Source organism: Hyaena hyaena, unplaced genomic scaffold, assembly GCF_003009895.1.
Source record: "Hyaena hyaena isolate Hyena2069 unplaced genomic scaffold, ASM300989v1 scaffold_215, whole genome shotgun sequence".
NCBI lineage: Eukaryota > Metazoa > Chordata > Mammalia > Carnivora > Hyaenidae > Hyaena > Hyaena hyaena.
In genome coordinates, this window is record NW_024080846.1 from 526611 (window position 1) to 553178 (window position 26568).

Sequence of the window (26568 nt, forward strand, 5' to 3'; positions counted from 1 at the left end):
TGAAGGCTTATGGGCTAAATTTTAGGTGAGTGACTAGAAAACATCTAAGTGCTGTCTGGATGTTTCCAAAGCCCATGCGAGGGCAAATCATCCAGCTCTATTGTCAGTCTTTTGTTTCTCTTCTGAGCCTCAGGTAGTCGCTCTCAGGGCACCTGACTCCCTTGAGAGGTCCCAGTGGAGGCCAAGGCACCTACAATTCCAATGGCTGTAGAAAGCTGAAGGGCTGGAGTGGGATGGGAAAAGTCAGGGTAGAGAGAGAGGGGGATGGAAAAGATAGGGGCATGAAGAGGAACATCTCAAAGGAGTCAAAGGAACTAGAGTGGAAGACTGAAGGTGGTAAGAGAAGGAAGGAGGAGCAGCAGCAGTGGGAAGGGAGAGGTATTGGGAGTCAATCTGGGGAGATCTCAAGTTTCTCAAAATGGCCAACAAAGTTCCAAATTACCCTTAGCAAAATCATGCCAACAAGAAAGGAAGCAGGCCCAGAAGAAAGTCATTAGGAGTTTGAGAAAAGGAATTTCAGTTGACTGAGAAATTCCCCTGGGAGAAGTGGGATGCACTAGAAGAGAAGAGAGACCTCACAGAGAGTCAGGAAGAAGTGTCTTCCAGCCCAGGGAGTCAGGGAATAACCCACTCCCCATTCAGAACAAGGAGCCACGAAGGCCTCCAGCCCAGCAGGTACCTTGCAAAAAAGCCTGGGACTCTAACCCAGCTTCAAAGAGTATGATCAAAATCTTAGAAATCAAAATCTGTCCTTAACACCTTCAAATGACATTTGTCCAAAGCAATAGTTCAGGAGTCAGACTCACCAATAGATCCCCAATCAATTAGCCAGGAATAAAGACAAAGGCTTCAAAGGTACATACTTAAGGCCCTACATGAGAGGTCCGGGGGTACAATGATGAATCTGATCCTACCTAAGTCATGGCACCATGACTGCCAAAGAAAAAAAAATACTCAATGACACTTTTTAAAAACAGTTTGTTTTTGCAAGAGAGAGTGAGCGTGTACACACATGCACTCTTGCATAAGTGAAGGAGGGGCAGAGAGAAGAGACAGAGAATCCCAAGCAGACTCCTTACTGTCAACACAGAGCCCAATGCAGGACTCAAACTCAATAATCCCCAGATCATGACCTGAGACAAAACCAAGAGTCGAACGCTCAGCCAATTGAGCCACTCAGGCGCCCCTTCAGTCACGCTGTTGGACTATAATGATGAGGGAGCAAAAAGACAAGCTGAGGGCAAAGCATAAGCTAATACCCTGCAATCACCCTATGTGGATATGTGTGACATTCTTCAAGGGCTCCTGGCTGCCCAAGAACAGAGGAAGGGGAAAAACAAATGCTGAACTGACAGAGATCACAGCCATGCAGAACATGAATCTCTATCAGTTTGCAACTATCTTAATGATTTACAAGAAAAAAGCAATCTTATCAATAGCCAGACCTTCAGAAACCTATAGACTCAATTTCCTGGGACCCTAAAATCACCACCCCCTTCAGAGGATAGAAAATCTTACATAATCAGTCACTCCTCACACTTATAATGCAGCTCTTTCTGCCCACAGGCCCTGTCCCTGTGCTATAATAAAAACACCTTTTTGCAGCAAAAACATCTCAAGAATTCTTTCTCAGCCATTGCCTCTCAAACCACGTCAGTAACGCAGACTTTATTCAAGTCCACTACACTGAGTGTAAGGACCACTACAATGGGATTTCACAGTGGAGGAAAGAGATAAGGATCCACTGCAAATACAGCATGAACAAGTGGGGATTTATAGCCAAGGGCAGAGTAGCAGGGGTCAATGGGTGGAAAATTACTAACAGGAAACTTCAGGAGTGATGGGGGGTTCTAGCTAACACAACCTAAGAGATTCTTGCTGAAGACAGTCCAGGGTGATCAGACCTCACCTGGGTGTGGTAAAGGATGAGGAACCTGGCTACACATCCAGAGTGATCAGAAATCAAGGGCAAGGGGGACAGTGGTTCTTGCTAAACTGACTTAGCAGGGCTCTTGCTAAAATGGGATTTTACAAGGAAGTGCACTAATACATCTAGAAGAAGGTCAGCAGCCTGACTGAAGTTTGGTGAAGCAAAGAATGTGTCATTTGCAGCACTACTAGAGCAGCTCTATGCTTATCTCCAGGGATTATGGACAAGTAAGGGAGGCAATGTGCTAGTTGGTGATTTATAATGTGCCATTTAAAGTTCTAAACTCCCCCTGGAGGCAGCCAGGACCAGCTTGCCTGTACTGTTTAGAGATGGAGAGATTGATGGTTTGCGTGCAGAGTAATGAGCTACACAGCCTGACTTGGGCTTGGGCTATATGACCAGAGAAGTATAAAAGACCCCTTGTGTTAACCCATGCCTGGGATCCCATGAAAATAAGGTGCTACACACTTATCTCAGAGGTTTGTAAACTGAAGACAAAGCACATCAGTGCAACTGAGAAAGGATCCAGGGGGGCTTTGCATGAAGTTTTCAAACCACTTGATTACCTGCACTTTCTTTGTCCTGATGCGCTGTATCATTTACCTTTATTAAAGTGAACTTGAATGAACTTGGGAGTAGCCTGTGGAGTCTTCAGTCCTTTTGATTAGTCACCCCCATTCATCACCGCACTGTCTCCCCTTCTCTCTCTCCCCAACACACAAGCGCACACGCGCGCGCGCGCACACACACACACACACACACACGCCCCTCAAGATTAAACGAGATAGTTCACTTTGCTCTGCCTATCTTCCTCTTGGAAGTCACTGCCTCTTGGAAGTCATTTGCACCCGTGGGAGCAAATTCCACTATGCTCTCCAGAAGCAAACTTGCCACTCTGTGGCATTCACATAAACAACTAAATCTGCCTAATACTGGGGTTTAGGATTAGTATGTCCATCAGGCTTTCATTCTAAGCTAAATCCTCCAACCCAGCCCTTATCAATAATAAAAGTGATGTGTGACCTCTTATTTAACTTACCCTTGTATTTCATTTTTAAATTTGTTCCACACAGGCAGAGAAAGATGTGATCTCTTCTTTCCCATAACCCTCAGTTCCTGCCGAATACTCCATGTAAGTGACTATGCATAACCCCTCCACAAGAAGGGTTCAATGGCTTTTACCAAATTCTCAAGGGATTCATGACCCCAAAAGAGTTAAGACCACTATTCTAGAAGCAATGGAAGGAAAAAATAAGCATTTGCTAGCAAATAGTCACTCTTTCACTGAAAATAATTTCCCCATTATTGCAGAGAATGTGTCTGACCCATTTTATTCTAGGCTATCTACCCTCTTTTTCATCAGTGATCACTAGTTTTGATGACCACCTTTCAAAGACACTCAAACTAATGCCTGGAAAAGTACCATTTGCCACCAAATCAAGAAGCATAGAAATGTGGAGCAGACACAGCACATATATATGGACCACTAGACACCCAGTCAAATGACCTGGATTTGTGCCCCAGCTTGAACCATTACAAACTGTGATACTGAGCAAGACAAGTAACCTTCCTGAACCTTGGCATTCTTATACATAAAATGAGGACAGTAAACACTGCTCGAGAATTAAGTTGTTGTAACAATATGATAAATGAGATCCAGGTTATGAAAATGCTTTAGAAGATGAAAACTCTAAGGAACTACAGTGGACCCTTGAACAACACAGGAGTTAGGGGTGCTGACACCCCACACAGTCAAATATCCAAAAACTTAACTACTAATAGATAGCCGTCACTGACTGGAAGCCTTACCAATAACATAAGCAGTCAATTAACACATATTTTACACATTGTATGTATTACATACTGTATTCTTACAAAAAAGCCAAAAATGTTATTAAGAAAATCATAAGGATGAAAAAAATACATCTACAGTACTGTACATATATTTATTGATAAGAATCTATGTACAAATTGACTCATCAGTTTAAACCCATGTTGACCAAGAGTCAACTATATTATTTTACTGACATAGGTTTAATTGATTTACGTCTACAGGAAGGATAAGAAGAAAATATTTAGACCTATTAATTTTTTTTTTTTTTACACATACTGGCATCACTACATTGGAGTCAAGCAAGATCCTTCAGGAGTTTTGTGAGAATTAAATAAATACTATACCTAAAAGTACCAAATATAGTGCCTGGGACATGAAAAAAAAAGTTCAGTAAATGTTAACATCCATCAAATACAGTAGAAGACTTCAGAAAGTCTGTCTGAAAATATCTGTCACACTGCCTGAAATTCTGCCAAGGAGACTCAAACCCTTTGGGTGAACATCCTCTTCTAGATAAAAAGTCTTACTCAAACTTGAGGATGCACAAAAATCATCTGGAAAACCTGTTAAAACACACATTGCTATGACACCTCCCAAAATTCTGGTTCATTCTAGGGTTAGGCCTGTGAACTGGCATCCCTGAGAAACTCTCAGGAACTGTGGAGAGGACGAGGTTCTGAGCAGCACTTCCTTAGAAACACTTAGCATCCCTTCATTCATCCCTCATTGTAAATGGGCCTATCAGGTGGCATATTTTTCTAGGATCTCTCACTGAAGATATTGGAAGTTCTGGTATATAAGAAAACGGAAAGATGGGAGAAGACAGGCCATAGGAAAGAAAGATGGGTGACTCAGCACATTTAAAAACTTGTCATTTCAAAAAGGCAGGCAAAGAACACAGGTTACCAAGGTGGGATAAGGTGAAAACACACCAAAATGCAGAGAAGGGATTAAAATGAGAAGGTGAGAAGCACCTGGGTGGCTCAGTTGTTTGAGTGTCTAACATTAGCTCAGATCATGATCTCGGACGTTTGTGAGTTTGAGCCCCGCACTGGGCTCACCGCTGTCAGCCTGTCAGCACAGAGCACGCTTTGGATCCTCCGTTCCCCTCTCTCTATCCCTCCCCCTGTGTGCACATTCTCTCTCAAAATTAAATAAAAAATTTTTTTAGAAAGGGGGGAAGTGAGAAACTACTACTGTGTTCTACATGTTTGTGTCCCTCCCCCCACATCATAGAAAAATTCATATGTTGAAACCCTACCCACCAGTGTGGCTGTATTTGAAAATGGGGCATGAAGGAAGTAATCATGGTTAAATAAGGTTATAAAAGGTGAGGTCCTAAGCTGACACCAGAGAGCTTGCTGACACCCTATTAGAAGAGACACCACAAAGCTTGCTCCTACCCCACCTCTCACCCCCCACACCAAGGAGGCCATGTAAGTAAACACAGCATGAGAAGATGGCCATCTGCAACTCAAGCGGAGAGTCCTCGCCAGATACCAGCCTAGCTGGCACCTTGATATTGGACTTCTGGTCTCCAGAACTGTGAAAAAATAAGCTTCCTTTTTTTTAAGTCTGTGGTATTTTGTTATGGCAGCACTAGCAGTCTGATAATCGCTATTAAAAACTTCTTTATCACTGCTCAGTCGTTCCTTGGGGCTATCACAATTTAACGTTTTCTTCTGAAATACAGCTTCCTTTAAATTTATTTTCCCTTGCTCTTAATGTCAATGGAAACACCAAACAGCATGGCTTTTTCCACATTGATACTTCTGTTATCCTCACCTCTTAATCCATCTACTAAACAATATCTAGCTAAATATACTATTTAAATATACTACTTAAAATACACTTTCTTAAAAAATATACTGTATTTTAAATGAATTACCAAACAGCCGAAGTAAATTATATCTCTTACTTGTTCTTTTCCAAGTGAATAATATGATCTTTTCCTTCAGCTTGAATGATATAAGATACCTAAGTGCACAGAGAAGGAGAAAAAAAACAATAAAACACCATCTTATAAATGACTTTTCAACCACAGGAATTTATAAGACACTGGAAATTATCCTGAATTAAAATTATTTGGCACTGACTGAAATTGTTTTGCAGAACTTTATAAGTGTTCTTCATAAAATACTCTGATTGGAGCACCTAGTTGGCTCAGTTGGTTATGCATCCAACTCCTCATTTTGGCTCAGGTCATGATCTCGTGGTTCGTGGGATTGAGCCCCGCATCAGGTTCTGCACTGGCAGCACGAGCCTGCGTGGGATTCTCTCTCTCTCACACATACACAATAAATAAACTTTAAATACACATACACACACACACACACACACACACACACACACATACATACACACTCTGATCATCCCTACCTTCCTTTAATAAAACCTACTGTGGGAAATCATCTCAATGTCCATCTAAACTCTTCCTAAATTCATTTATAATTCAGTTGTAACTTCAGGGATTATTTCTATTAAGTCTGTCCATGTATTACCTACAATATAAAGTAATTCCTCCTTTTGTTTAAGTGAAATGAATTTCTTAGTTTCAAGAGATCATCTCTAGTTCTAATTATCCTAAAGATAACATTCATATACTTTTATGATTTTATGTCTTCACAGAGCTTACTACATTTCATCAATCCTAAATCATACTTTTTTCCCCTCAAATGAACATCTCTGAAATCAGGCTACATCATACAAAGGCAGAGCAGTCAAACCAGTAGGACTCTGTTTCTTTCTTAATTAGTGGTATATCAAACAATAGTGTACTTTACAGTGGACGGCATCTCAGAGTCAATGAATTAAGATAAGATAACTTGTACTTATACATCCTGAAGTTCATGGGATCCTATTCTCTACCTCAAACAACTCTGAAACAACCTCCCCAGCAACTCACCACTTCATTAGTCAGAAGCATTTAACATGATCACTAGAAGCATGAGATTCCACTTTGCCTTAACTCTTTAACAAAAGAGAAAGTCATGGAGGGACTCAACAAATAGTATTATTAGAAGTGTTCTCTAGGACAAATATCATATGTTTGCACGTATAGGAGGATTAGGAGGAACTTAACTGAGGACCATGGGGGAGAAGAAGAGGGGAAATGGTGGGGGAAAGGGAGAGAGGCAAACCATGAGAGACTCTTGAATGCTGAGAAACAAACTGAGGACTGATGGATGTGGGGGGGAGGGGGGAGATGGGCATGGAGGAGGGCACTTGTGGGGATGAGCACTGGGTGTTATATGGAAACCAATTTGACAATAAACTATTTGTAAAAAAAAAAAAAAAAGAAGGGTTCTCTTATTTTCCTTACTGTCTCTGGACTCTGAATTAACATTTTGCCAAGAAACAAACAGCATGATCCCCTCTTCTAGGGCTCATAAACATCTGACTTCTAAGGCCTAGACCAACTTACAGATCCCGGCACTCGACTTCCACATCTGAGTGTGAGCCTGTGATCTACCTCAATCTCAACTTAGGCATCAAAAATACCAAGCTCCTAGGTACAAACTTCTGGTGACAAGACAATGGAAATGAAAAGTACAACATAGAAAATATAGTAAGATGGTAATAACATTGTTGGTGACAGCTTAACGTGGTGAGCACTGAGTAATGTATAAATTGTTGAATCATTATACTGCATACCTGGCACAAATATAACACTATATGTCAATTATGCTTCAATAAGAAAAGGATGAAAACTAAAAATAAAACGGAAGGAAGGAAGGAAGGAAGGAAGGAAGGAAGGAAGGAAGGAAAGAAGGAAGGAAGGAAGGAAGGAAGGAAGGAAGGAAAAAGAAAGAACGAACAAAAAAATACCAAGTTCCTTCCATTATCATAGCTTTGGCATGTGCTGTTCTATCTTCTCTGCTCTTGGTCAGTCATATGATATAAAATCAACACCATCATGTCATCTGAGAAAAATTCTGAAGAGTCTGAGGATTGTTTCGTAATACTATATTCCTTCCCAAATATCTGCCCGGATTGCTCATTCCCCTACTTCTGGTCTTTACTCAGGGGTCACTTTCTCAGTAAGGCTTTTCCAGCCTCCCCTATTAAAAAGCACAAACCCTTCTACCCTACCTATACCCTTACTTCCAGCACTCGCTATCCACCCTGCTGCTATAATTTTCTCAAGTGCACACCACCTTGAGTAATCTGCACCAATCTACATTAGTTCTTTGTTTTTTGTCTCCTCCCCCCAGCCCCACTAAAATGCAAGCTCCTAAGAACATGGATTTTGTCTGTTTTCATTCACTGCCATATCCCCAGTGCCCAAACAGCGCTTCTACTTATCCAAATATTTATCTGGGCATGTGAATGACATTTATTATGATCACAAGTATCTATGTGCATATTCCCTGTGCTAAACAGTGAAGAAGAGGAGAAAAATAATGAACCAAGTATACATTAATTCTATTCTAAGGCAAAACATAATCCAATGGCGGTATGTCCAGTTCAAAACAAAAACAAGTAAGAATTATAAATCGTAGGATCATTTATTCCTTACTTACAGAGCATAAATGGAGATGAATGATCTACCCTAGTGGTAGTACTCAGAGGGAGGGCTAAACCAAAAATCTCCTAACTCTCAACTCCAGTGTTCTTTTTGTAAGGTCCAGTCCCTACACATTGTACCAGCTGTCTTCTATTTATGAATATATCAGCAATTCATACATAATAACCTTCCTTATCTGCTACTGTTAAATTACAGTAAAGTTAAATTATGTTTCTATAAAGTTGAAGACTTTGTAAAATCACTTGAAGTCCAAACATATTTTGTCTGATCTTTATAATAGGAGAAAGTAGTATTAGAAATAACTTTGGGGGTGCCTGGGTGCCTCAGTCGGTTGAGCATCCGACTTCGGCTCAGGTCATGATCTCGCAGTCCATGAGTTCGAGCCCCATGTCAGGCTCTGTGCTGACAGCTCAGAGCCTGGAGCATGCTTCAGATTCTGTGTCTCCTTCTCTTTCTGTCCCTCCCCTGCTCGCATTCTGTCTCTCTCTAACATAAACATTAAAAAATATTTTTTAATAAAAAAATAAAAAATAATAATTTTTGTGCATTGGGTTACAGCATGCATAGCACAGTAATGTTTCTTCTGATACGGAGATAAAACTCACTTTTTAGTAAACATTCCCATATATGAAATATATATGTGTAATATACTACTATTCTCCAGAGTCCATGAAGATACAATACAAAGTATTCTTCCTATCACAAACTAAGAGCGGTTCATTCTTATTATTATGAAAAGACCACTGAGACCACCAGTGAGAAAAGAGTTAGAAATATATATAATCAGGGGCACCTGGGTGGCTCAGTCAGTTGAGCATCTAACTTCAGCTCAGGTCATGATCTCAGTTCATGAGTTTGAGTCCCATGCTGTCAGCACAGAACCCACTTGGGATCCTCTGGCCCTCTCTCTCTTTGCCCCGCCCCGCTCACACACTCTGTCCCAAAAATAAATTAGGGGTGCCTGGGTGGCTCAGTAGGTTAAGCATCTGGTGCTTTGGCTCAGGTCATGATCTCACGGTTTGTGGGTTTGAGCACCGCGTCAAGCTCTGTGCTGACAGCTGGCTCACAGCCTGGAGCCTGCTTCAGATTCTGTATCTCCTTCTCTCCCTGATCCTCCCCTGCTCGCTCGCTCTCTCTTCCTCTCTCTCTCTCCGAAATTTTAAAAAGAAAACATTAAAAACTAAATAAATTAAATTTAAAAAATAAATTAAAAAACATTTTTAAAAATCTATATAATCAGCATCCTATACCAGTCATAGAATTTTATTTAACTGACTGTTTAATTGTTATGTTTCAAGTTGACCATTTGTCTTCAAAAAAAAAAAAAAAACTACTAAGGATCAATATAGCACTTTAACTAGAGTAATGGCCAACGTATATCAGTGCCATATGTATGGTGGTGCCCTAATCACATCCAACACTACTCACTGAACCAATCCCTGCTGAAAATAATACATCTATCTTAAAAAAAAAAAAAAAAAAAAAGAAAGTAAAATTTAAATGCATACATATATCTTAAGAGATAACTTGCCTGTTTTGAAAAGGGCCTAGGGGCTTCTCTTCGTTCTCTAGTTAATCTCCAAGGAGTTATAATTTCATAAGAAGAGAGATGTGAGGTCTGTTGAAAACCTACAGAAAAGGGAAAAACAAATATTACATAACAAATGAACCTGAAAAATTAAACGGTACCAAAATGCAAGGGAAATCAAAAGCTGAGTGTCCAAACCACAGAAAAATCGGGTGACTTTCACATACATATGTGTGTACACATAAAATTTTGCACAAAAAAACAGCAATATACCTGATACGTATAAAGGGGAAAAATATATTTCCTAAAAAAGGATGTCAGTCTTCACAGGGTATACACAGCAATCGTTTTCAAACAATTTTTTGCTATCAACCTTAACTCTTTTTCTTAAAAGATATCTTAAGGTATAGATGCAAGAAAAGAAAGTGCTTTGGTGGAGAAATAGAGGGAAGGCATCTGGAGCCTAGCAGCATTCACTCATCTCCCATTTTCCACCCTCATCCAACACTAATGAAATCCCCAGATGGTACTGAAATACCTATGAAACAGACAAGGACAATTAGAGGGAAAAGTTGTTTTCAATGTCTGATGGATTAACTCTAATAAATACACACTTCACAATATAGCAATTATCTCAAATGAAATTGCTGCCATTAATCTGTCCTAAAAACTAAAACTTCTGATACAATTTATTAACAGTGAAGAACTCAAAACCATTGTGCAGCCTTACTCCCAATTCCAATCCTGTTCAGTTTACTGCACAGGAGGGAGGAAGAAAGGATTTCTATAATTTAAAGAGCCTTCTAAATGTATGGTTTATTAGATCCTAATTCAACAAATCAATGGAAAAAAAACAAATTTTGACTCAGGGAAATTTTAACACTGCACAGATATTTGATGATCTTGAAAAACTTAATTTTTTGTATGTGTGATAACCATATTGTGGAGAAGACTTTCTTTTTAAAGTCCTTATGTCTTAGAGATTCATTCAGAATATTCACAGACAAAACTGTATGTCTAGGATTTGCACCAAAATAATCCAGTATGTGCTAGAGATAGGAGATACATATGAAATTATATTGAAGTTGGGTAATGGGTACATGTGAGTTCATTCATTATTCTACCATCATGTGTGTGTAAAATTCTCTAGAATAAAACAATTATTCTTTTATGTTTTCAAGTTTTTTTTTAATTTCAGAGAGAGAGAGAGAGAGAGAGACAGCGTGAGCAGGGGAGGGTCTGAGAGAGAGGAAGATACAGAATCTGAAACAGGCTCCAGGCTCTGAGCTAGCTGTCAGCACAGAGCCCGATGCGGGGCTCAAACCCACGAACTGTGAGATCCTGACCTGAGCCGAAGTCGGACGCCCAACAGACTGAACCACCCAGGTGTCCCAACAATTATTCTTTAAAGTAGTTACCTACAGGAAGTGGGATGAAGGGAAAGACGTTTACTTTCCACTTCAATAAACTCTGCATTATAACACTTGTGAAATATTACATCAGATCATATACACTACAAAATGTCATAAGTAAACATGTAAATATCATAAGTAAATGTACCAAACTTGTTGAAATGATTTATCACAATGGAATAGAACCGAACATTGAGATAAGGACTTGCAGCTTTATCTACTGCAGTACTCTACGTCTGTATTGTGTGAATTGTTTTTACAATGAGTAGTCCATAACCCCTGTATTACTTTTGAAATTATAAGGAGAAAAAAAGAGTGCTTTTTCCACAAAAAAGCATAACCTATTTGAAGTACTGATTATCTAGCCATCTCCCAAAGCTCCTTCCTTTCCATCAGCCTTTCCAACCCCACACTTTAGAAGACTACAATTCCTTCTTACCTGGTCTCCCTACTCCCACTCTTTCCTTGAGATACAACCTGTGTGTTCATTCACTCATTAACTGCTTATGTCCCTCATATTTCTCAAATACAGATGGAAATGAAGTATTTACAGCTTTCACTGAGATAACACTGTAAATAAAAATGCCTATAACCTTGTCTAGTTTGAGATTTTAAAAGATAGAACAGGAAAGCAAGTTGCACTCTATCCAATACAATACATATCATACTAACAGTTTTCAAACTCTTTACCCATCTTTAAATACCTTATGTTTTTATAAGATGGCATACTATAGTAACTAAATGTGGATTCAAACCATTACATAAAAGTACCAGAAATGGACTCCAATACTCACAAAAGCAACCATGGGCTTATCCAAGGCATATTTATAACATACTGTGATAAAATGTCATTCAGATATTTGGAGTTATTAATCAGGAACCATGACAAAAGAAATCAATGGCCTTAATAGATGCAGGCTTCAAATCACTAGATAGAAACATCCTTAATTCCACATTAACTGAGGTACAGGACTATTTCCTCATTCAGAATAAACCTTTCAATGACTTTTTTTTTAATTCCTAAAAATACAAGTTTCAATATTATCCTTATAATTTCACTCTGGATCCTGTTAATCTATCAACTACTAGGACAGTCACTCTAAAAGTGGTGGTGTTAACAGAACCAGACGCTGTACTCTCAGTTTCAACAAAAATTGACAAGAGGTGGGGGCAGGGGGGGACGCTTTGGTGGTTCAGTCAAGCATCTGACTCTTGGTTTCAGCTCAGGTCATGATCTCACAGTTCATGGGATAGAGCCCCACATCGGGCTCTGTGCTGACAGCATGAAGCCTACTTGTGATTCTCTCTCTCCTTCTCTCTCTGCCCCTCTCACTCTCTCTTAAAATAAATAAATAAATGAAGAAGAAGAAGAAGAAAAAGAAGAAGAAGAAGAAGAAGAAGAAGAAGAAGAGGAGGAGGAGGAGGAGGAGGAAGAGGAAAAGGAAGAGGAAGAGGAAGAAGAAGAAGAAGATGATGACGACGACGACGACGACGACGACGACGACGAAGAAGAAGAAGAAGGAGGAGGAAGAAATTGACAAGAGGCCAAACAGGAGTTTCAAGCAAGGCTCTTATCAGGGGCTTCTGCTGAAGCAAAAGGCAGAGAACACAAGGCTCCCTGAACTATGTCCAGGGAAAGTTTTTAAAGGGGCTGAGGAAGGAAAGAGGCAACATCCTAGCATGCAGAGGCGGGAAAATAAAGGAAGTAGGGCCCACAGGCACAGTTGACAGACAATACTTCATACATGGTATGTTTCATTTGCATGTTAAGTTAAATTTTTAGCATTATACTGAGGAGAAAAATCAGTGACAGGTAAGAGCTGGGTCCACTTGGCTCTAACTGGTCTGGTCTGGTCTGTAGGAGCGCACAGGTTGTAAATTGGGTCCGGGAGCTTGTTTCAAACTTGTGGCTTCGGACTTCCTGGTCACATGCAGCCACCTGCAAGCTGGACTAGAGAAATGGGTTATTGCCATTGGTGCTCTGAGAAGGTTCTGAGTTTTTCTGCAAGTGCCTGTTCTTGCTCAGTGGTGCAAATAGTTGGCAGGAATAAAATTATTTTAGTGAGGTAAATAGATTAGAAGCCCTGTGTGACAAAAAGTAAATCATTGTGTACATTTATTTGCAACTTCCTCTGACTCTAGAATGATTTCAAAATAAAAAGTTTTGAAAGTAAATTGTTACAGGCAAGAATACATCTGTTAATAGGCTCAGGCAACTGTTAAACCAGATGCTAAACAATACGCAACTGAAGTTTTTTCATCACAACTCAGAAGAAACATAACAGAGAAAAAGAAATGTCTCAGAAAAGAGAACTACATATGGTCAGGCAGATAATTTAAAGAGCTTTCAATCTGAAACAGGTTAAATGACTTTATAATGTCTTACAGCTAGCTTCAGGCCAGGTCTGAAACTATGATCTTTTACCAAGACTGTTAGCAAAGAATAACAATCTAGTATAGGAAAGTAAGATACAACATTCTTTCTGTCCTTTTCATTTTAAAATATAATTCTTGACAGGAAAAAAAGAAAAACCAGCACCACAATTAATCATTTATTTTTAATAAGACTTTCAAAACTACAGCAACCAAAACTAACTTCTGTATGTAGAACCATTATTCCAATACTGACTTCTTGCTTTTAAAATCCAAGGATCTTTCTGAGTGCTATAAGGAGTTCCAGAACATCATAAGAGATGCACATTTTTCCCCAAATTCTTTTTTTTAAATTCCAAATAGTGGCAACCTTCTCGTGGGAACCAAAATAATATGTTCCCCATGTTACTATAAAGTAAGTGCATGCACATTATTTGTATAAGGCTTCAACCTCAGCACTGCTGACATTTGGGGCCAGAAAATTCATTGCTGTGGGGGGGCTGCCTTGTGCAATGTAGGATGTTTAGTAGCATTCATGGCCTCTACCACTAGATGCCAGAAGAATCACCAGTGTGACAACTAAAAATATCCCCCAGATGCTTTCTGTGGGCAAAACTGCCCCCAGTTGAAAACTACTGGTATAAAGATATAGTTCACAATGAAAATAAAAATCTTAACACAATCAACTAGACAGAGAATACAAATTTGTTATTTTAGAATTTGACCAATAAGCACACTGTCAAAAAACACATTACTGGGAAACATGGGCTGGAGACAAAAATAAGAACTGAAACATGAAACCTAAAAAGACTTAAACATAGTGAAAGAAAAGAAAGGGTGTTAGTTGCACTTCTTTCTTCCTCTAACTCCTTAGATCTTTTTATAAATTCTGATTTGGAAAAAGTCTATGTTTCATAATAGTAACTGTAGTAGAGGGCAACAAGTTAAAAGAATTCTACTTAATTGCAAAGCAAACAAATGTGAACTCTGAGACATGGACTTTTCTCCTTTCCTTCCTGCCTATTATATAAACAAACAGCCACCTTTAAGTACTTTCACTATAGAAGATAAATCTGAGTGCCACATACAGCACAAATAAAACAATTCTGTTGCCCCAATTATTTCTTGAAGAGAAAATACTGTAATTAGATCCATAAAAATCTGTTATTTTGAGCCACATATTTCCATCCCATGCAAAAGGTCAAACCCATATATATATAACTATATTTTAAAAATTATAATTTCCACTGCTATGTACTCCCTTTTCACATTTTTTGAGTGTTGTAATTTCTTTTGACATTTACCCATTTTCACATTTAAAAAGAAACAGGGGTGCCTGGGTGGCTGAGTCAAATGTCTGACTCTTGGTTTTGGCTCATGATCTCATGGTTTGTGAGTTCGAGCCCTGCACTAAGCTCTGTGCTGACCGTGCAGAGCCTGCTTGGAATTCTCTGTCTCCCCCTCTCTCTCCGACCCTCCTGCCCGCTTGCTCTCAATCTCTCTCAAAATAAATTAATTAAACTTAAAAACCACCAACCACTTGTAAGATTTAATGCCCTCAAGAACTTAAGTTCCGGGGCGCCTGGGTGGCTTAGTCGGTTAAGCGTCCGACTTTCGCTTAGGTCATGATCTCGCGGTTCGTGGGTTCCAGCCCCGCGTCGGGCTCTGTGCTGACTGCCAGCTCAGAGCCTGGAGCCTGTTTCAGTCTGTGACTCCCTCTCTCTCTGACCCTCCCCAGCTCAGAGAGAGCTGTCTCTCTCTCTCTCTCCTAGAAATAAATAAAACATTAAAAAAAAATTTTTTTAAAAAAAGAACTTAAGTTCCTCTAGCAAGGAATTTAAGTTTCCTGAGACAAAGGATGATATATCTTGTAAGGACGACATATCTCATTGATCATGTGTTTCCTACCCTGGTACAGGGCTGAGTAAAAGACTTTTTATCTTTATGACTATACATATATAGATTTCCTAATTGTTAATTATTATGTACAACCTGAATTATGCTTTAGTTTTATGATTAACATCTTTCATATAAATTTTCTAGACATCCACATGGTCTATACATTTGTCATTTTAACGGCAATGCTACAGTTCATTGAATGGCATTACTGCAGACTGCTTACCCACCCTCTCCGTTAGCTGGGATCAGAGCTTCTATTCACAACAGGATTCTAATGTGTCAATGAAACCAATGGAGCAGGCTCTCCAGGGGTCTACTTGCACGTGGGTTTTAAGGAGCTGCTAAAAGGAAGGGGGAGGGGGGAGGAACTTCCTAAAATGAGTAAAAATCTCATTGAAAGAAAAATGTGTCAAAGGGAAAAAAGCATTTCCCTTATTTGGGAGTAGATTCTGTCCTACAGTATGACAAATGGCAGCTGGCAGTGGCATCATGTTTACTTGTTATAAACTAAAATACTCTAATTCTTAAGATAAATATAAACAAATACGAAAACAACTGCAGATTTCAAAACTGGCCAAACGAAGGAAACTTCTCAGGTTTTCTAAATCACTCTTAAAGGGTCTGATTCAAGCAGCATCTCACATGTAATCACTTCAGAAAAATGATTGGACTAAAATAACAATGTCACAAAATGTAAAAGAGACTAGAATGATCTCTCAATATACAAACAAGACTGTACAATTTGATTGATTTATAAATAAATTATAAATTTATTTATCTAGGGTCATATAGCACTGACTCTAAGGATGGCATAACTCCAAGATTGAGATATCAGAGTACAAGGTATCAAAGGGGAAAAAAATCATGAGGCTATCATTATGTCATATATCAGTGCTTGCGCACATTCCAAGAAAAAGCTTTCAGCCACTTAGAGCTTGCATATTTGGGGAAATTTTCTAATAAACCAGGATTTTTAGCAAAAAGCAGATATAAAGTCAACTTTGGTAAGATAAATTGAAAACTATTTTGAACCCGGCAACTTGTTTTCTATATATTTTAATTATAAGTGTTTTATTTTTTACTTAAAGTTGGAAAATCAAACTATCTTTAAATTTAGAAGACTGCATTTTCCAGTACAGCAAAAACACAAAGATACCAAATTCAAATAATTTGTTGGCACCCAAAAACAAAATTAGTATGGACTGAAGCTCTTACTATACAGTTCGTTTGATAGTGATTCACCATGAGTAAGCTTTAAAACTCCACGTCTTTAGGGGCGCCTGGGTGGCTTAGTCGGTTAAGCGTCCGACTTTCGCTTAGGTCATGATCTCGCGGTTCGTGGGTTCCAGCCCCGCGTCGGGCTCTGTGCTGACTGCCAGCTCAGAGCCTGGAGCCTGTTTCAGTCTGTGACTCCCTCTCTCTCTAACCCTCCCCTGCTCAAGCCGTCTCTCTCTCCTAGAAATAAATAAAACATTTAAAAAAAAAAAAAAAACTCCACGTCTTTAGAATGCTAGTCTTAAAAAAAAAAAAAAAAAAAAACCTAGGTCTGCATCATAATTACTACTTTAAATGAGAAAATCGGAAAAGGTTTCACACCCACCCTTTGTTATTTTTTCACCATGGTACAAAGTTACCTTTGTTAGCCTCACTTTTTTTTTTTTTAAGTTTACTGTAAGTGTCAGCCCTTTGGAATTTATACTGCATTTCCTCATTGACATGTTACAAATGATCCTACCAAACCTACTTAGCTTCTAGTGTAACTAATGTGTGGGTTGTACTTACTGACTCCTCAAATTCTTCCTCATTAGCAGAAAATGTTTCAGTGCATGTTTTAAACATCCTGTATTACAAAAAATTTAGTCAGCTGATTTTGGAAGAACATTCCCCTAGGGAAACATGAGTTGACTCACTGCACACTATTACAAAAGCCTCTCAAATGGTCTCTAGCAGCCTCCAGTCTCTCCCTCCTATAATCTGTCCTCCACTGCTTGGCCGGTTATCTTAATGGCAAATCTAGTTATGTCACACCCATATTTGAAACCCTTCTTGACCAAAGAACTTCCTTGGTGAAGTCCAAACATCTTAGCATGAGTAGAAGGGTGTCTCCAACTGATACCAACCTATCTTAGTTTCTTTTCAGCTTCCCTTTCATGTAGACTGCCTGCAGACACTCTCACCATTCCCTAACAAGTCATGTTCTTTCATCCTTCCATATTCTTGTAAAAAAAAATTTCCCTTACAACGAACTCATATCCTTTTACTTGAACATTCCCTGATGTACATGAGTTCAAATACCACTTACACTATAAAGCCTCCCCCACGGTTTTATACATCGCCCAGAAAGACTTAGCACATTTACTCACCTTTTGTCCCTCCATAAGCATTTAGCACGGTATTTATAGGAGCTCAGTAAATGTTGACTAAATTTTGAAAGTATATCCATGCTTAAATGAAGGACTGGCCACGATGTAAAGCCATAAGAATATTCCATTTATCTATATGCAGGTGTGCAAAAATACATTCGTTAACACTGGGGCACCTGGGTGGCTACGTTTGTTAAGCATCCAGCTCTTGACTGCAGTTGGTCATGATCTCACAGTTCATGGGATCCAGCCCCAAGTTGGGCTCTGTCAGAGGCCGGCTACGGCAGGTCCCGGGGGGGCTCCATATTGACAGCTGACAGACCCTGCTTAGGATTCCCTCTCCCTCTCTCTTTGCCCCTCCTTTGCTCACAGGGGTGTGCGTGCGCGTGCTCTCTCTCAATCTCTCTCTCAAAATAAATAAGCATATAATACATATAGTCTTATAATACATATATAATACATATAGTCTTATTTATATTTGCAAACAATGAGAATCATGGATTACTCAAACCCCAGATGTATAATATACTTCACCTTACTTACTGATAAATGTTAACCATCTAAAAAAAAGCACAACAAAAACAGTCTTCGCCAAAAAAGACATCAAATATGGTGTCTTCCCATTCAATAAACTTTTAGTAGTTGGAGCTTCAAAATTCCAACAATGGGGCAAATTTACTTAATTGAAAAAGAAAGCAAGGGTAAGAAAAAATTTTAATTAATTTCCTGAAGGTCAGCAGTCCTACAATGATATCTTCTATCATCACCTTTGCACAACTCTCAAGGCAACGAGTCAGTAAAAACCCTCATTCTCCATACTTGAGGGCTAATAAAGAAAATATAGCCATGTGAACAATAATTTAACGCAGGAGCCAAAATAAACAAAGAAGTTGTTTCCAGAAACAAGCTAGAGTGTTAGCAATTTGTTTCCACTATGTCTGGGCATCTCCAACATAAATACCTTACACAGTCAAGGGAAGTTTCACAATTCAAAAGCGATCTCATACAAATGATTTTCTTCTTACCGTAATCCCGTGAGTTAAGCAGAGCAGGGATTATTCTTACGGATTTAAGACATTCCGAACCCAGTAAAAACACAGATAAAAGACTTTCATTTTACAAACATAGCACCTCGCTTCCGAAAAGAAGTACTTTGCTACTGCAACAAAATGGCCCAAGACAAATGAGCAACCCCCCTTTATTCCATCACTAAATTTAGCTCTGTGGACCTACGGGCGGACTCCGCTATTAAAATGAATGTCAAAATTTCAAATTATGATAACCTGGAGCAAAAGTTCCATCTCCCAGTCTATTTCCAAGTGACATTAACTCTAAAAGCAAAATGAAGCTCTATTTCTCAAAGCGGTTTAAACAAGAACACACCCACGGCGCGCACTCAGACTCCAAAGCTTTCAGCCGACTCCCTGGGGTCAGAGTAGATCCCAGAGAAGTCTCAAGAGAGTCTGGGGGACCCAGTTATGACGAGATGGGGGTGGGGCGCAATGCAAAAGGCTCCGCCAAGCAGGAGACGGAGGAACAGGAATCAGGCACAACACTGACAAGAAGGGTTCGGGGCGCCAGACCCGGAGCCTCGGGTCTGAGCACTGTCCACACAGCTGGAGTGGCTCCGCCTCCCGACCCCAGGTCCCGTCCCCAGCCAGGCCCCTCCGCTCCCAGACACCACAGGGTAACTCCGAGCGTCCCAGCCCTAGAAACAGAAATCTCAGAGGTCCCTGGGGGGCGGACACCCACCTGGCCGAGCCCCACCGAGGACTGGGCCCACCAAGCCAAGCAACAGCAGCCACTGGAAGCGGAGGACCCCAAAGGGCGAGCCCGCGCCCGATCCCATCGCGGCAGATTCCGCAGGTTCCACTCAACACTCGGTCGCTTCTGCCTCAGCTTGCTCCATCATTTCCCAACCCAGACGGGGCCCCAGAGCTGGCCGAGATGCGCGCGCCTGGGACGAGCACGCGCTCGGGACTGACGCAACTTGGCTCCAGTCCGAGCTCGCTCCCGGCATCGCGCTCGCTACGCTGACGTAAAGAAAAATCCAGTCGCCGGCGGGAGAAGGGGATTTCTGTCCCAGCCGCTAAAACCCTCACTAGCCTGCCCCGCCCATTCAGACTCACTGCCCCGCCCACTACACTTACGTCCCGTCCCCTCTGCTCCCAGGCCCGCCTACTTTGGGCGTAAAAGGATCTAATTGGAGGAAGTACTCGGAGGTGGAGCGCAAGACCCAGAAGCGGAATTGAGGAGCCGGAGGGAAGGGCAGCCCCGCCCGCTGCGCAGTCTTTTCTGATTGGTTTGCGGACATTGGGCGGGGCACGCTCATTGGCTGTTAGGTGGCGAGGGGTGGGGCTGCGCGCGGAGAGGCCTGACCTGGGAGGACTTCCTTGGGTCCTCTCGGCCCGCCGGGCTTTGTGATTGAGGTCGGGTCTCTGCTACTGGGCCTGGGAAGATGGTGCTGGGTGGTTGCCCGGTGAGTTACTTACTTCTGTGCGGCCAGGCGGCTTTACTGCTGGGGAATCTACTTCTGCTTCACTGTGTCTCTCGGAGCCACTCACACAACGCAACCGCCGAGCCGGAGCTCACATCCGCTGGCGCCGCCCACCCAGAGGGCTCCGCTGGCGCTCCGAGCTGGGAATATGGCGACACCCAGTCTCCAGTCATCCTTTGCTCTTACCTGTAAGCTACCCAGTCGTCGAGGTGGAGATGGAGATGGGGCCAGGGATATATGGGTGTTGGGGTCGGGGGAAGGGAGGCTGCTTTTTTTTTTTTTTCAGACCCTCTCCACCTGAGGAGCTGATAGTCAACACGCGGGAGGTAAATATCATGACAGGTTTTTTCACTCCTGTCACCTGTGCAGGGGAAAACCTTGTGTGTCGGTGGCAGATCCTTTGGGATCCCGAAAGAGGAGAGGTAGGGAGGAGTGACATCATATAGCCTCCTGAAGAAGGGTACGAGGTTGTGCCTTCTCTATCCTGCTCCCTTTAACCGAAGGAGAATCCGTCGTAGGTGCTGGTACTGAGGCACAAATGTATCCCTGCCTACAAGGCACTTTAAAAAAAAAAAAAAAAAAAAAAGCAATATCCTGTTGCAGAGCCAAGTCATTTTTAACATCTCTTTTTAGTCCATAAGAATAGGCGTTTGGGCAATGCAAAAGAGAACTGGGAATCATTTGGCTTCAATTTTGCTCCCATGGCCTTGTGGCTCTTTGCCTGGGGAAGAGGAAGCCACGGGAGAAGTAGAATCCATGTAGAAATAAACCAGAAACACTCCCCTTCCCCATTTAAAGGATCATTTGGATGGCTGTTTGACCTGATGTTCTTCAGTCTGACAGAATCTCGTGTCTTGGAAACACAATGAAATTAAGCCCTAGAAAGCTTGAAGCAATGTCTCTTTCTTGTTTTGTTTATACATACATAAACAGCCATTTGCAAAACCCATATGAGGTGGTGATCATGATCTTACTGATGATTTACAGACCTGATGAATTTATAGAATGTGACGACCCAGTGGATCATGTTGGAAATGCAACTGCATCCCAGGAACTCGGTTATGGTTGTCTCAAGGTGGGTTTTTATTTTGTTTTATAAGCAAACTCTTCCACAAAGAAATAGTCCTGGCTAAATGCTGTTACAATAAAAGTGTAAGGGATGTGAAGTTACCTTTTTGTAGACTTCATTAGAATGACTTACTGAAAATTTCCAGCATGGCCAGTGTCAGTAACTGAACAAGACATTTCCTCGGGAAGAAGCAGTGTCTGTGCTCCAACTACCCAGGTGCACACACTAACCTGTCTTTGGTTTCTTTGGGCCTATGAGATTGACTGATAGAAAGCTATTATGTCACCTCCTATCTTTCAAGTGTGCACTTTCCTGAAAGAGCAAAAGAAAGCTTTATGCATTTTCTAAAACCAATAATGGATTGAGGTGTATCTTTGTTACACATGCATTTGGGGCAGAGCTCTTTTTTACCAGGTAAGCAGTTGCCCTCTATTTCCTGTTTCCTTAGGAAATAGATGGGAGTCTATCAGTATATGCCTCTGTAGGAGGTGATAGTATTCTAGGAGAGGCCTTTGGTAACAGTGGTCTCTTGGGATGGAAGGAAGCCATTCAGTTCCATTAATAATCCCAGTTAGTCTCCCCAAAACCAGTCAGGTTCATGTACCTCCTCCTCATATTATGTTGCATAATGCAGGTCAAGATTCAATCAGGTATAGGAGAGTTATGGGAAAACATTTTTTATACTAAATCAGAGACAGAGAAATAAACCTAAAAGTAGTAAGACCAAAAAGCCAACTCTTACTGCAATCATGTGTAAAGAAATGTTTTCAATACAATGAGATTTTGTTTTATTGATAATTATCAATGAAGGTTTGAGTTAGCATTATAAAGAGATCACTTACTTTTGCCCGTTTTAATTAAAAACTGGGTTGATCCTGTCAAAGCACTCAAACTGCTCCTTTCCCCAGAAGTCCTAGAGGACTTTCTCAGTCCTCAGGCACTGAATCCCAGGAGAGGTATGATTTCCAACTCCCTTCCCTTTGAGGATGCTCCAATGAAAATACTAGTGAAGTACTTAATAAGGTGTCAGTGGAGAATGTACAGCTGTGCTTTCTCTGCTAGAAATCAGTCATATAAATGATAGGTCCTGTTCTGAAATTTTTTTGCTGTAATTTAAATTTATACAAAAATGTACTGTAGATATTTGATAATCACACATTCATGACTTAAACAGAATTCTGAGTCAGATGATATTCTGAGTTCTTCCCTAATTATGTTCATTTATAAATATATAAAGCAGACCTCTACAACTGACTTTTTAAATACCCATTCCCAAATGCTCTGGAATATGTTCTTTTTCCTGTAAATATAGGATACTTAAAGCATTGTGTCCATCTATTCTAAATGGCATATAATGAAACTGATTGTAAAGATTTTTACACATTATTAAAGAAGCCAGTCACAAGAAAAAAAAAGTTTATTTAAAACAATGCACAGTTAGGATGGAATAGTTTAAAATCACTTGAATCACTAAGTTCCTTGCTCTTGAACACAGCTTTACCCCAACTTTGTTAGTATAATTTTTGTCCTGAGTCACCTCTTATTAATGAATATAAAGATATATTTTGTGTTACTTGCTTTGGTGAGTTTGGATTGTTTTTTTTGTTTTGGTTGTTACGCCACAGTTCGGTGGTCAGGCCTATAGTGATGTGGAACACACTTCAGTCCAGTGCCGGGCCCTAGATGGGATTGAGTGTGCCAGTCCTAGGACTTTCCTACGAGAGAATAAACCTTGTATAAAGTAAGTGTTACTTTGAAGGGTTTGGTTGGTACTTAGAGGTACAGCTGTTTTCCTTGTCATCTCTTGATGTCACTTTTTCTTTTATTTTAAGTGTTAAATGGGGCGCCTGGATGGCTCAGTCAGTTAAGCGTCTGACTTTGGCTTGGGTCACGCTCTCACAGTTTGTGAGTTTGAGCCCCGTGTCAGGCTCTGTGCTGACAGCTCGGAGCCTGGAGCCTGCTTTAGATTCTGTGTCTCCCTCTCTTTCTGCCCCTCCCCTACTCTCTCTCTCTCTCTCTCTCTCTCTCTCAAAAATAAATAAAACAGGGGCGCCTGGGTGGCTCAGTCGGTTAAGCGTCCGACTTCGGCTCAGGTCATGATCTCACAGTTTGTGGGTTCGAGACCCGCATCAAGCTCTGTGCTGACAGCTAGCTCAGAGCCTGGAGCCTGCTTCAGATTCTGTATCTCCCTCTCTCTCTGACCCTCCCCTGTTCATACTGTCTCTCTCTCTCTCTCTCAGAAATAAATAAAACATTTAAAAAAATTTTTGTTAATAAAACATTTTTTTTTATAAAGTGTTAAAGGGGCAACATGATTACTACTGTGCATAATCCATGGACTGGGCGATGTGGTTATAAACAAAGAAGACCTTGGACTTATGAGACTAGATGCCATACATTCTAAATGTCTCTTTTATCAACTAGCTAAATGCCTTTGGATGGCTAGAGATTATATCCCTCACCTACAGAATAAAGGAGATGGACCAGATGATCTAGCTCCAAAATTCCTATGGTAGGCATAAATCCTGTGGAAAAAACCTTATATTTCAGGAGTAAAGGTTTTATTATGAAAAATGTGGGCCTAGCTCCTTGAAAATAAGTTTATCTTAAAGAATTAGGGTCATTTCTGTACATTTGGCTTGAAGGCATAGAACATACATCATTTGCTAATGGAGAGTCTATGATGTTTAGTGATATTAGGGTAACTGCAATTGAGTGCCATCACAGTATGTAAGACCTAAGTCCTTATTGAAGAAACTTCATTTTTAGTTGCCACAAAACAGCAGAAGGGTATATGGAGATCAGAGATCAGTGTTCACCTGAGGAAAGATGACAGCACTTCCTTAAAGAAATGTATTCAAAAATGCGGCCTCAGAAGCCTGTCTGTGTCAGGGAGGGATGCAGGCCCAGACTCCTACCAGGATGTGTACAGAGCAAATTTGCTTGACTCTTTCTTGTCCAATCCAAATATGTATTTGTTCCTTTAGGTCCTGGGTAGTGCTCTTTTAAGACCCTAGACCAACCAGAGATTTTCTTTTGGGGGTAAATCAGAGGCCACAGAGGAATTGCTGCACTATCTCTTCACATATGTTCATTCATCATTAAGTGTTTTTATTTTCACATGGTAAACATCTTCCTTTTCATTCCTTCTGTCTAGATATACCGGACACTACTTCATAACCACTTTACTGTACTCTTTCTTCCTGGGATGTTTTGGAGTGGATCGTTTCTGTCTGGGACACACTGGCACAGCAGTAGGGAAGCTGTTGACACTTGGGGGACTTGGGATTTGGTGGTTTGTTGACCTTATTTTGCTTATTACTGGAGGGCTGATGCCAAGTGATGGCAGCAATTGGTGCACTGTTTACTAAGAAGAGCAACTGTCATGGCCCAGAGAGGCATGTCTTCTGAATTCATCTCTACGGGCCCAAAACTCTTCCTTGATGCCAGACCTGGCCATTAGTTTCCCTCTTTGGAGGGAAATGGGTTCAGGAGGAAGGTTTTTTTGGACCCTGGGTTTTCAACCCAAATTTTACCTTGCAGACTAGAAATGACAAGCCAACAGTGTTTGGGAATCAAGTGTGTACCTTTCCTCATGTACAAAATATATAAAGGATAGTGACTAACTTATAGGCTGCCGAGGGGTTTCCATACTCTTTATTTCTGTACATTGCTGTATCTTCAATACTTTGGAGCAAGTGGACCCAACAAGATGAGCAAGTGAACCTTGTGCCTTTGTGACCCCGAATCTTCATGCAGAGGCGATCTGAAGCTGAACCAGTGAAAATCTTCAGCAGAAGTAAAACGGCCATGGATTTAATACACACTGAAATTCTGACTTTCTGAATTTAAATGGCAGAATAAATTTTACCAACCTAGAATGCTGTTTGGTACTTTCAGTAGGTAGAGTGAGACTCAAAATTCTATTTGTTTTGCTAAAAGCTACGCATTTGAAATGAACCACTTTATTAAAATAAATCCTACTGTTATACCATTATTATGCTCCGGAGGCAGTATATACAGTATAATAATGTCTCCATTTCAATTATATTTTGGAAGCCCAACAATATCAGTCATGCCTGGGTTAAGCTATCCTCCTGGCTATCCTATCCAAAAATTAGTTATTTACTGGTTTAGAGAGCCTATGTTGTAAGTTGGTAAAAAAAAAAAAAAAAAAAAAAAAAAAAAAATTCATACACCTAACTGTAAAACTATTCTTCACAATTATGTAAGATAAGATGAAAGAAAAACAGATCCTTTGGAAAGAAAAACAGATTCCTACTTAAAGGACAGAATTACTGAGTATCGGGTGGAGTTAGGATGTGACTTATGCGAACAAAGAGAAACTGAACACATTCTGTCAAAAGAAGTGATTCCAGAAGCTCTCAGTGTGGGCTACAGTAGTCAGTAGGGACAGCCAAGCTTTTGCATTCCCAAATCACTGGGAATAAAAGAAAATGTTCTGAATTATGAGTGGTTTTAAAAGCTTAGTTCCCATCCTTTGCAATGTAAGTTGAACTGTTAACTATAAAGTAAAAGGAGGACTTTGTGGACAAGTAAAACTAAGAGCCTGATATTCAGGATAAATTCCAGAAACAATTCAAGATAGAGTACTCAAAAGTCTAGTCTCCTATTAGTTGACTTAAAGACCAAGAAGCACGGTTAAAATAACTCTAGATATGTTCTATCATTATGAATCAGCTTTTCCAAAAGTTTCAGATGTATTATCCCTGATTAATATGTTCACTGTACTTCTATTAAATGGTGGCAACTGTGAAAACTTAAAACAGATGATTCTGTCTTGAAAGTTCTGTACCACTTTGACCTTAACCTTGTCTATAATAGTAATAATTGGTAGATTCTTATTCGTAATCTCTGTACTATAAGTATACAGTATTTTTTAAATGTTGTAGGTCATGAAGAAACTAGACCCCCTCCCCAGGAAAAAAGCACATAAACATAAAATTCTGCATAGAATTTAAGGAGACACAATATTTAAAACAAACAAAAACTCTAACTTCTAAGAGAAATCTGCAAACTAAAATTAAAATGTTACCAAAAATAAGATACGACTCTAAGCCACTGTTCCTGCCCCATCTCACACTTAAAAAAAAAAAAATCTCAGGATATTCACA

The 26568-nt window shown here is 40.3% G+C and overlaps 2 protein-coding genes across 2 annotated transcripts in view; one reads left to right on the top strand and one right to left on the bottom strand.

Annotated features, from left to right (window-relative positions):
• ADAM9 (ADAM metallopeptidase domain 9) overlaps nucleotides 1–19910 on the bottom strand; it is a 141470-nt gene extending 121560 nt beyond the window's left edge. The window contains 3 exon segments of the mRNA XM_039242586.1: nucleotides 5683–5741; nucleotides 9824–9921; nucleotides 19620–19910. Coding sequence (XP_039098517.1) covers nucleotides 5683–5741; nucleotides 9824–9921; nucleotides 19620–19716 — 254 coding nt within the window. The 5' untranslated portion in view covers nucleotides 19717–19910.
• Nucleotides 19911–20247: 337 nt separating this feature from the next.
• Nucleotides 20248–26552, top strand: TM2D2 (TM2 domain containing 2). The gene is made up of 4 exons (XM_039242560.1): nucleotides 20248–20552; nucleotides 21352–21439; nucleotides 23059–23174; nucleotides 24591–26552. The coding sequence occupies exons 1-4, from the start codon at nucleotides 20326–20328 to the stop codon at nucleotides 24802–24804; spliced, it is 645 nt and encodes a 214-aa protein (XP_039098491.1). The 5' UTR covers nucleotides 20248–20325; the 3' UTR covers nucleotides 24805–26552.
• Nucleotides 26553–26568: the final 16 nt, after the last annotated feature.

What these genes read in the sequence shown, in the direction of transcription:
- TM2D2 (XM_039242560.1), top strand. Translation starts at nt 20,326, where the DNA reads ATGGTGCTGGGTGGTTGCCCGGTGAGTTACTTACTTCTGTGCGGCCAG. An exon ending in TCGGTTATGGTTGTCTCAAG is followed by an intron (nt 21,440 to 23,058) that starts GTGGGTTTTTAT and finishes GTTACGCCACAG; the next exon opens with TTCGGTGGTCAGGCCTATAG. An exon ending in GAGAATAAACCTTGTATAAA is followed by an intron (nt 23,175 to 24,590) that starts GTAAGTGTTACT and finishes CCTTCTGTCTAG; the next exon opens with ATATACCGGACACTACTTCA.